The 12,172-nt window shown below is 40.1% G+C and overlaps 1 protein-coding gene across 4 annotated transcripts in view; it reads left to right on the top strand.

Moving 5' to 3' along the window:
- Window positions 1–12,172, top strand: part of myo6a (myosin VIa) — a 109,747-nt gene that overhangs the window by 97,092 nt on the left and 483 nt on the right. For all 4 annotated transcript variants that reach the window (XM_054618058.1, XM_054618057.1, XM_054618062.1 and 1 more), the window contains 3 exons: window positions 597–700; window positions 4,134–4,265; window positions 10,164–10,382. In XM_054618058.1, the coding sequence (XP_054474033.1) occupies window positions 597–700; window positions 4,134–4,265; window positions 10,164–10,382 (455 nt within the window). The remainder of the gene's footprint in view (window positions 1–596; window positions 701–4,133; window positions 4,266–10,163; window positions 10,383–12,172) is intronic.

Below are 12,172 nucleotides of genomic sequence, written 5' to 3'. Positions count from 1 at the left end.
TTTTCATTTGACTCCTGGCGGCTGAAACAGCATGCATCATTAATAACGATCTCAAACCCTCCATAGTTCTAACGTAGACGTCTTTCTCTTTCCTTTTAACTACGATGCTTTTAATCTGAAAACCCCGTTTGTTCCTGGCTATCACCTTAACTTCTGCAACAAACCAAATGTTACTTCTGTTGTAATAAATCTGTCATTCTTGATGCTTTCAGGTGGGTGGAGTTTGCTGTAAAAGGACTTTTTAGCCGCTTTTAACATCACAAAACTGATGTTTTGGAGAAAAAATGGAAATGATATAACAGGATTAATAGTATTTGTTGGAGTCAATAGATGTCAAACTTCTTGGGACAATATTTGGCATTTAATTAAATCACAATATTTATTATTATAATTATTTATTGTACTTTTATCTGTAATCTCCACCCATCTAGTTCTTTAAAAGTTAAACATAATTTGCAAATCCTTTGTTCAGATTGAAGCGAATAACCCCGTCCTCTTCATTCCCCTTGAAGCTGTATTTTTTCCCACAATTCAATGCTGTTGTCTATTTGTTGCTGACTTTTTTCCGGCGTCCTTGTCCTGTTTCTCCGTGTCAGAGGTCCTCAGGTCCAGGCCACCAAGGCTGCTGCCGGCGCCAAGAAGTACGAGCTGAGCAAGTGGAAGTACGCCGAGCTGAGAGACGCCATCAATACCTCATGTGGTGAGTTTGTGACCTCAGCGTTACGAGTCATCGCCAACGGGGCGATGTTGGAATTTATCCGAAATGAACGCCAGAAAAACCTGCAATCTTTTAACTACCAACAAAAACTTTTTACACTTCTGTTTAGATATTGTTGCACTATAAACAGGCCTGTTTTTAACACTGTGGTCTGGAGTTATGTTGGTCGGAATACCATGGAATTTATCATGGATTTGTCTTGGTCTAGACATCCTTAAAATGTGCCATGTATATTCTTGATCAGTAAAGGTTGATCCCCAGAGGATTAACCCTTTAATTTTGGGCCACTCATGAATTCTCTTGTCCTCCAGTAAAAATGTTTACACTTTGTACATCAAGATATCTAACTGGTAGATATCCATGAAAGTTGTTGATCACATTCCAGCTCCCCAGAGGATGAAGCGGTTTGATCTTTGAATGAGCCCATGACTAAACTTTGTTTTCATCCTCACACTCTAAGGCCATTACAGTTAAGTATTTTAGCCTCGTTCCCACCAAACAGCTGTGGCAGAAATAGCGGCTTCACTTTCCAAACCACTCACTCTTCATTTCTGTGACCTCTGCCTCGTTTTATGGCCACTTCTCTAACGTGGGAGTGAATCGCTGGCCGAGCAGAGCAGAGAACAGCTCTCTGAACAAAAGCTCACCGTGATGATACCACAGTTGTTCACTTTATATTGCTTTCAAACTAAAATATGACAATACCAGATAGTGTCATCATGACCAACCGGACCGCTGAGAACTACTTAACCTTTGTGCTGACATTTAGAAAGGTTTAAAGGGGTTAAATGTAGCATTTTAGTATTATTGAGCCATTGACAGTCATTTAGAAAAAATCAGGATTGTTATGACAATAAATGAGAAGACGTGACCTCTTCTTGACTTAACATTATGAGACACTAAGTTAGATTTAGATCAGCGTCGTTAGATCAAACAGGAAGAGGGGCGTCCTTCTTTTTCAGAACAAAAGCTTTTAGAGTTTGTGATGCTGTCAGATGTTGTAGATATGATGAAAGGCTGGAGAAACACTTAACATGACTCCAAGGTCGCTCAGTCAATTTGTGGAAATGTAAATTAAATGAAAGGTTTAAAAGCACTTCAGTGTTAATCAGTGTTTCAGTAGAAGAAGGCTCCATTATGTTCCGAGGTCACAGTTTATTTAGAGGCTACTAAGTTTATCTAGAAGAGCAGTCCTGGGTATCAACCCAGAAACTAGAGATTGAGACCATAAACTCATGTTTACAATGTTTACTGAGGGAATAAATCAAGAGAGAAGTAGAGTCATTTTCTCATAGACTTCTATACAACCAGAGGAGTCGCCCCCTGGTGGACACTAGAGAGAATGCAAGTTAAAGAACCTGGTCTGGTATACCGCAATATCTCAGGATTACTGATTCTTTGACTCTTCATCTAGCGCCATCATCAGGTCAAAACAATAATGGATTGTTAAAATCCAATGGTTTGTTTTAGAACCAAATACAGTTCTGCTTTTGTACGGTTGTCAAGCTTGTAGAGATGCTGGTAGGCAGATCTTTGTAACTTTGGACAGAGCCAGGCTACAGATTGGCCCAGTCTTTATGCTAAGATAAGCTAACTAGCATCTGGCTGTAGCTTTGTATTCAGATGTCAAAGAAAGACTTTTACTTGTAGTGAAGTATTTTATCACAGTGTGGTAAATAAAAGATGTTAATACTTCTTCCACCTCTTGTAACAACAGAATAATAACAGATTATTTGTTGGCTCGACAACATTTCATCATAAAGAAGGTCAAAGGTCAGAACGTGAGCGCCCTGATAGCGGATGTTATAACATTCCCTTCTTCTTGGGCAGATTATGATTCAATAATGGAGGTAAACAAAAACATCCACCTCATCCTTCTGTTTCACCCTCTTAATATTGAGTTTAACCCGGAGCTCGCCCGTCCTCATCCTCGCCGCTGGAAGCGTGAAGGACGAGGAGGCAGACGGGAAATGTGTGGAGAACGACCGCAAACAAACAGATGGAATACTGATGTGATCGCCGCTCACGACGGTGATGCTGCAGAATACAACATAACATCTGCCTCACTCCGGTTTCACTCCGCAGGGATTTCTGCTCTGCACGCTAAATTGAAGTTGTTGGGTTTTATTTTATTTATTTCTGTTTTGTCTTTCTGTTTCGGGTTACCGAAGCACTTATCGTGCATTAAGCATCTCGTTGTTCACCGTTAGCCCTCGCGCTTTTTAGATGATGCATTGAATGTTTTAAATGATCTGAATCATCCCGATGAAGCGTGTTATCTTAATGCTGCAGAGTGGAACCTCTTCACACACACACACACACACACACACACACACACACACACACACACACACACACACACACACACACACACACACACACACACACACTGTTATTTACTTCTAAAGATATTAATGATTGTTGTGGAAGTTTTGGAGAGGAAATGAACAAAGGTCAATATATATCTGTTGGGTGAGGTTTATCATTAACGAACATACAGTGTGGTCAAAAGTATGTGGACGCCACCGTGTAGTAGTAAATCTTATTGGTACGTACAAAGATATTTCATTTTTCAGTCCCAATACCTGGTCTATTGATCGGAAACAATCGTTTAATCAATCACCTGTATGTTACACTGTGTGGAAGTGACAGAGATAAAATATATAGATATAGATGTTCTGAATTGTTATTTGTTAAAAATAATGGTATCTGATAGGAGATCATATATGAGAAGTGTATATAAGAAGGGGTCGTAGTCATGGTGATGTCACTCATTAGTTTGTGGACGTTATGAAGCCTCAAGTTTGGCAATTTAGCCGTCGCCATGTTGTTTTTTTGCAACCAGTGAACAGGAAGTGACCATATATGGACTGAGGAGGAGTGACGTAGAGACGCCGTATACGTCTCTGGTGTCGACCTGTCAATCAGTGTGTAGCCCCGCCCTAAAGCATCCCCTGCTTTATGGTCTGTTTGACTCTAAATGGAGCATCATTTACTAAATGAACATCATGCTGTATTGAAGAAGACTTGAAACTAGAGATTGAGACCATAAACTCATGTTTACAATGTTTACTGAGGGAATAAATCAAGAGAGAAGTAGAGTCATTTTCTCATAGACTTCTATACAACCAGAGGAGTCGCCCCCTGGTGGACAGGAGAGAGGATTCAACTTAAAGAACCCAGAGGTTGCCGTCTGGTTTTAACACAAAATGATGGCACAAAAAATAGAAAACTAAAAGTCATACATGGTTGAAAGAAGCTGCTGTTATTCCAAGTCGGTACGAATACAAACCTTCTGGTGATAAACTCTGTGTTCTTAAAGGTCAAAGAACTCGTACCTCCCTGACATTTACTCGTGGTGATGGGCTCTGTATTTGTTCTGGCTGATTTTTTTTTCTAAATGTGTCTCCTGCAGACATCGAGCTGCTGGCCGCCTGCAGAGAGGAGTTCCACCGCCGGCTCAAAGTTTACCACGCCTGGAAGTCAAAGAACAAGAAGAGGAACACGGAGACGGAGCAGCGAGTGCCCAAATCTATCACCGACTACGGTACGACTTTAAGACACGGCACCGCTCTGTGAGGGTTTAAACTACGGGTTAGTGTTGATTCATCAGGAGCTGAGGAACAACAGGTTTAATAGAATGTTTAAATGTTTGTTTTTCTACTTTAAATACCTGTTTATGTTCATATTCTATCTTATCTTATCGTATCACTTCTTATCTTATCGTATCTTATCTTATCGTATCATGTCCTTTCTTTTTCTTTTCGTTTCTTTTGTTTCATATCTTTCTTTTCTCTTTGTTTCTTTTCTTTTTGTTTGGTATCATATCTTTTCTTTATTTTCTCTCATTTCTTTTAGTTTCTTATCTTTTCATTTTGTTTCTTTTTCGAATTGTTTTGCATTATATCATATCTTCCTTTTCTTTTCATATCGTATCGCTTCTTATCGATTTGTATCGTTTCCTATCATACCTTTCCTTCCTTTTCTTATCTCTGTTTTCTTTATGTTTCTTTTCTTTTCATTTCTTTTGCTATCGTATCGTTTCATATCTTTCTTTTAGATGGTATTGTTTCATATCATACCTTTCTTTTTTCTATTTTCTATTTTCTTTTTGTTTCCTTTGGTATCGAGAGTTTCATATATTTGTTTTCGTATCGTATCTTTCTTATCTCTTTTCTTTTCTGTTTTCTCCTTCTTTCCTCTTCTATTCTTTACTTTTCCCTTCTTATGTCTGTGAAAATGGCGCATGCATTGTGTCACAGTAATGTCACTATAAACGATTCTTCATATTTCTGACTGTGGACATTTAAAGCATGACCTCTGCCCGTTAGAGACTCTGACCTCTGCCCGTTAGAGACTCTGACCTCTGACCCGTTAGAGACTCTGACCTCTGCCCGTTAGAGACTCTGACCTCTGCCCGTTAGAGACTCTGACCTCTGACCCGTTAGAGACTCTGACCTCTGACCCGTTCTGCCCGTCGGTACAACACCAGGAACAAACGGACTCTCAGCTCTCCGCACGCCATCGCCACATCTCCTTTTTGCCGCATGTCGTCGCGTTGTCATGGCGACAGAGAGCTCGTTCTGAGCCGTCTATTGTGTGCTCTGCTCTGACTGCTGATTGGACCTGCGATGCCCACACACACACACACACACACACACACACACACACACACACACGCTTTCATCCTTCATCGCTCTGCTTCCATCTGAGAGCCTCGGCTTCTGATTGGCCTCAAAACAATAGATGTTTGTTTCTGACGGACAGATAGGTATTTACCTGAGGCGTGAGTCTGACTCTTGACCTTTGTCAACATCAACCCTCCGTCCAGTCTTATAAACACAAGAGTAGTCAGTCATCAAAGGTCAGACGTGTTTTAAATCCTGTGTTTGATTCTTTGTTAAAACATATATTCGAAAACTACTCAAAGAATATACCGGTGTTTTTTTACTCTAGAGATCCAGGAAGTGAGACTCCAACAGATCAATGAGTATCGGGTCAAATCCTTTTAAATGCCTCCTGATTAACATACACTGATGCGTAAATGCTGCATAACATGGTGTCATTTCACTAAAAGATAACCCTACAGCCACATGAGGATTTAAAGGGACAGCTGTGATGTTTATCAGTGTGGTTGTATGAGGTTCTTCTCCATAGTCTGTGTTTTACTGCAGTAGATGGAGAACCAGCACGGAAAATATGCCGACTTCAAAGACTCCATTGACAAAAACAGTAATTTAACCTCTGAAAACACCAAAACAAATCAATGTTCTGCTGTGGACGGATTTTAGACACCTTAAAGAATCAAAATGAGTTTAAGTGAACGCTATATTTAGAATATTTTCACCTCTTATCAGACAGAGAACTGAACCTGTTATCTATGCTCTCTGCAGAGACACCAGAATCCATTCACAAAAACAGTCATTTGACCTCTCAGAACACAGGAGCTACTGGTCTCCTGCTGCCTCTGCTGGTTAGTTTTGTTTTGAACAGTCTGAACCACAGACTGTATATAAAAGTGGACGTAGTCGTCATGACGTCACTCATTGGTTTGCTGACTGCCTTTTTACAGCCTTACGTTCTCCTTTTTGACCGTCACCATCTTGACTTTTTGCAACCAGTGAACAGATGTGACCATATTTGGACTGAGGAGGGAACCAGTGATGAACTTCCTGTTTGACTACAACAAATACGTCGTCCATGCAGCTCTCTACGCTCTCTGACTTCCTGTCTCTCAGCTCCAATCCCATTCGTTTTTAAGACTTTAATCTTTGACAACACAAACCAATTGTTGCATTTGTTGGGGACTATTTTCAGCGGTGGATTAATCCACATTTGGTGCTCTAGTGAGTGTTTCTATGTTGGTATTGAGTCAGAATAAACTACAGTGAGTGTGTTGTCATGGTGATGAAGGAACAACAGTGAGGCTCATTGATGTTTTTTGTTGATGCACATAATACTTATTAGATGCAATTGTTGTTGGATTTGGTGTTTTTATAGAATTTGTTGACCAAAGGAAAAAAACATTAAGAATTTACTGAGCTCTCGTATTATTTTCAGATATTTTTCCAGTATTTGCTTTAAATATGTGTTGAAGTGTAATTATTCTGCAGATTTCTCTCTTTTCTCATTCGTTTCATGGTTTTGTCGCCACATCTCATGAAGAATAACCCGACTATGATGTTAAGCTCAGTCACCATCATATTTATACATTTATATTTATATGTTAATAATCAACATGTGTCTGTTTTTCATTCTGATGTCTCGTCTGATTCGTCGTCCGTCGACTGATAAACATCTCACTTGTTGCATCACTTCCTGTTGTGTCCGTCTGTAACATGGCATGTTTACTTTCAGATCATGCTCCTCCTGTGAACAAAGCATGTAAGTGGTTCTTCAGTGTGTGACGCTACTAACAGAAAAGCTACACCTCCCCCTCTCACCCCCCCATCTTATTAACCCTAACCAGCACCACCACCCCTCCCCACATAGTAGAGGTCTGCTCCTAACTGGGATCGCTGGTTTCTTCTGGTTTTTTTGCTGCTCAGCTGGAAATCTTTCCCTTTAGGTGGAGGAGAGGGACGGTGAGGATGGTGGACGGGGTTTCCACGGCAACCGCTGCTTTTCTATTGAGACGTGCTGTGTTGACAAGATTATTTGAGGGATTGTGAGGCTGGAAAGCGGCCATGTTTTTTTACATCTTTGTGACTTTGTTGCATTTGTAAGACGCCACCCAGACGGTCGTGATAAAGAGCCGAAACTCCCACAGCGGGTACATCTCAAGGAGGGAGAGGGAGAGAGGGGAGGGGGAGAGGGAGAGAGGGGAGGCTATCAGGGCAGTTGATGACAGCATCAACGTCTCCAGGAGTGTGACGGGAGGAAGAGGAGCAACGTCGCTCGGTTCGCTCCTGATTTAATGAAGATCTTTAGATCCACAGCAGCTCGTTCATCCAGACGAGGCCTCCAGTGTGTCTGCACACCTGCAGCCAGTCACACACTGACGTGGGCTAGTTTGAAGGCTGACAATGACACACATTTAATATTTCATTCAGAATTATACTGTCCCACGTCAAGAAAATTATTATAAAAGTTGATTTGACTCTTTGAAATCTTTATTGAAACTCAGAATAACAGAAATATTAAAGGGTCAGTTCACTCAAACCACAACAACAATATCCATTTTATACGCAATCCAACCATTGAAATGATTCATTAATATATATTTACATACGTTGTTTGCTAAGAAAGCAGGACTCAACAATAAGGAATGCAGTCTCATCAAGTTTCAAATATAATTCCAGGTTTTACAGATTTAGTTTGGGAAGTTGTCGTCGGTTAAAAAGCTTGACTGGCAGACGTAGAAATGTTATCAACAGAGGAACATTTGTGTGACACCAGGCTTGTATTCCAGTCTCGGTCCGGGACGTCCCAGCCGCTGTCTGATATCTTATCTTCTTTGGAACCAGCGGGTCAAGTTCCACTTTGTTTCCACTTGTAACCTAAAAACCTCTCTACCGCTCAATGAGTCACTGGAGGAAGTCTGGCACTTTGTAGATTCAAATCCAGGAAACACGACAAGCAGCAGTCAACAACTGGAGAGAAAATCCAGCCAGGAGTCGAGTTCGAGAACCTCTGAAGAGCAAATACGACATAAACAGCCTGATTTCTCCTCGTTGGTGAAGTTTTAGGGATTTTCTATTCTAAACGTTGTTGGTTGGAGGAGGTCAGTTCTCTATTCTCTCCTCTCTGGAAGGTGGTGTTAAGGCGCTGTGTAGTTGGTGATGGTGACGCGATGGTTGTTTCATGTTTTCTGAAGCTGCAAAAAAGACTCATTCTAACAAGTTTCTTAGATCTTGGAATCCGTCTTTAACATGTGAAAGAAGATTTCTCTTGTTTCAAACTTCAGTCTGCTTCTGAATCATCAGCATAACAAAGAAATAAGATTTTATTTTAAGGAAAATGTTACTTAAATAGAGAAAAGTCTTTAAAAGCTGAACTGAGTTGGAAACAAGCGGTTTTTTTATGCACATTCCTTGATTTTTAAACCGTTCATGCAACTTATTAAAATGAGCATTTTTGCAGAGAGTCTCTTATTTTACGCTCCACTTTGTAGAAAGATGCAAATAATGTTTGTTTTTTTATGTTTCACATGAGTATGCAGACCCCTTCATGAACATCTGCCATGCTTCATGTCTCTGCTGACCCCCCCCTAACAGCCGGACTCACTGAGCATTGCAGTTCATTCAAACCTGATCCGAGACCAGCAGAGTGGAGTTTAATGTTTACATGCAGAGAGGAGATGAACCCGCTGAAGGAATATGCTTCTGCTGACTTGGATTCTTTGTTCCATGTTTTTATTATTTTACAGCCATATTCTAGTGTATTCCCCTGTGTATTAACAGCTCTACAATTAATGCAAATTTACCTCATAAGCACTTTAGGTTAGAAGTGAAGCTGTTCTTTATTAATGCCACATACAGGTCAAAAGACTTATAACCACATGCTGTGACACATATATATATATATATATATATATACATATATACATCTTGTTTTGAGGCAGCTTGTCTAGAAAAAGATTAATAATAATAATAAATTGTTGTTTTTAAACTTTAATTCGTAAAAAACTAAATAAAACAATGTACACAGCGTTCCTCTGTGAGCTTTAAAGGTTCTGTTAGATGGATTTTGTTACCTTTGGACAGCGTTTCCTCTTGTTTCCTGTCTTGATGCTAAGCTAAGCTAACCGGTTATAGACTTTGGGTTTAAAGCTAATTGCTGGATTTGTTTTTTGGGTCGTACTGAGTCAGGATTTGGGAAACATTTTGGGTGTTTTTCTTTGACATTCATCCAACAAGCTTAATTTGTAATCATCATTTCAGCCTAAAATATTGTATGTTATTCAAACTATTTCAAAATTGTTTAATTTAACACACAGTGTATTCACGCTAGCAGACACTGAAACACAGGGAAACATTTGATAGAAAAAAGTACCAAAAAAGGTTACTTTAAATAAACGTATAGCTCAGCGTTTGTCTCTGGAAACAACGTTAACTTATTAAAATGCCAACTTAAAATAAATGTAGAAGTAGAAAACTAGAATTTACAACTATCCTCCATCACTGAAACGCATCAAACTTAACATTCCAGATTTTAATTGTATATCAAAAAAATCCCTTTTCAGGACTTTGTTTCCATATTTAGTGAAGTTCTCCCTTCTGTAAGGAAGTCGGACGAGCAGCTCCTGGAGCTCGAGGGCTTCAGCAGCTTGATGGCTTAGAGAGTTAATACACAGGCTGGTTAACAGGAATACGGCTGAATGTTTCTCCATCCTTCCCGTTGACTGACCCCAGGCTGCATGTAAACATGGTTCGCTCTCTCCTGATTGGTTGCTGTCATGTTTTAAAGAGGTTTAACGTTTTATTTCTTTGCATCCAATGAACAGCTCAGCAGAACCCGGCCCCGGCCATCCCGACGCGGCAGTACGAGGTGGCGATGAACCGGCAGCAGCGCTACTTCCGCATCCCGTTCATCCGGCCGGGCGACCAGTACAAAGACCCCCAGAGCAAGAAGAAGGGCTGGTGGTACGCTCACTTCGACGGGCCCTGGATCGCCAGGCAGATGGAGCTTCACCCGGATAAACACCCCATCGTCCTGGTGGCAGGTCAGTACGCCACCGAGGGGGGAGAAGACTGAGGCTGAAGAGAGGAAGGAAGAGGGACGGAAAGGAGGAAGAGGAGGAGGATAGAAGAGGGGTTTTAGAGTGGAGGTAGGGAGGGAAGGAAACATGGAAAGAGGAAAGGAGGAAGAGGAGGAGGATAGAAGAGGGTTTAAGAGTGGAGGTAGGGAGGGAAGGAAACATGGAAAGAGGAAAGGAGGAAGAGGAGGAGGATAGAAGAAGGGTTTAAGAGTGGAGGTAGGGAGGGAAGGAAACATGGGAGAGAAAGGAAGAGAAGGAGGATAAGAGTTTAAGGGGTTTAAGAGTGGAAGTAGGGAGGGAAGGAAACATGGAGAGAGGAAAAGGAGGATAGAAGAAGGGAAGGAAGGAGGATAGAAGAAGGGTTTAAGAGCGAGGAAGAAGGAGGATAGAAGAGGGGTTTTAGAGTGGAGGTAGGAAGGGAAGGGAAAGGAGGAAAGGAAGGAAGGAGGATAGAATAAGGGTAATTTAGAGTGGAGAAGTATGGGAGGGAAGGGAGAGGGAAGGACACATGGAGAGAGGAAAGGAGGTGTGTGTGTCCCATGCTTAGGAAGTAGTAGTTGGGGGTGTTTTAGGGAGTTGGTCTCTTCCATCGATCAGGTTTTGGGAAACATCCCACGAGGAGTCCAGCTCTGTCAGCTCTCATCAGAACGCCGTGGTGATGAAGGTCACATGACTTCATATGTGGAGCTTTGAGGACATAAAGTTTCTAGAGTTATGAGACATATTTCATCCAGTGTTTCTTCTTCAGCTACAGTTTCATAACACCCATAAAAAGAAGACTGAAACCGTAAAAGTCGTCCCTTGTTTCAGATAAAAATGTTTATTTTTTATTAGTGAAAATAATAAAAACATGAAATTCTCCTTTTAGCCTTGAAGCCTCTGAGTGGGCAGGCTGGTGTACATGTTTGATTGACAGCTGAGACAACAGGAGCTCCAACATAGAGAAACCGATTTTTCCTCAAAAGAGACCAAAGATCAACAAAACATGAATATCATTTCTAGAATCGCTTTAAACAACGTACTTTATTATCTGTCTTTTTTTAAGTTAAAGAATGAGTTCACATGTTTTTGAGTCAATCATAAAACAATACTCATGTCCAGATGAACGCTGAGAAACATCACATTTCTCCTCTAACGAGTATCACCTTCACACAACAAGAGAATCACGAAAAAACATTCTGCAACTCTGTGAGATTCTCACTAGATTGTTGAAGCCTAATGTTAAACTTAGTATGTGCATATAGATTTATTTTTTTATTCAGGAAAATGATGTAACAATAATTCTTAGATGTCATCGAAATCATAGTATCTCATGTCAATAAATATTTTAATTAAATGTAATTATATATATGTCATAATAGTTCATAAAAATGTTCGAAATCATAGTATCTCATGTCAATAAATATTTTAATTAAATGTAATTATAGTCATAAAAATGTTCATAAAAACATTTTCATTAAAATTAATAGATTTATGAAAACATCTTCTTCAGTATGTCATATGAAAGTAATAGTATTGTATGTTGTAAAATGTTGCAGAAAACATCATAGTATAGTCCAGTACCAGTACCAGACACACCTTCTCATTCAATGGTTTTTCTTTATTTTTATTTTTATTTTTTTCTACATTGTAGATTAATATTGAAGACATCCAAACTATGAAGGAACACATATGGAATTATGTGGCAAACAAACAAATGCTCAACAAACCAGAATATGTTTTATATTTAGATTCTTCTCAGTAGTTGAATGAGA

Source organism: Anoplopoma fimbria, chromosome 18, assembly GCF_027596085.1.
Source record: "Anoplopoma fimbria isolate UVic2021 breed Golden Eagle Sablefish chromosome 18, Afim_UVic_2022, whole genome shotgun sequence".
NCBI classification, from domain to species: Eukaryota; Metazoa; Chordata; class Actinopteri; order Perciformes; family Anoplopomatidae; genus Anoplopoma; species Anoplopoma fimbria.
Note: the sequence above shows the minus strand (reverse complement) of the source record. Positions and strands in the feature narration are given on the sequence as shown.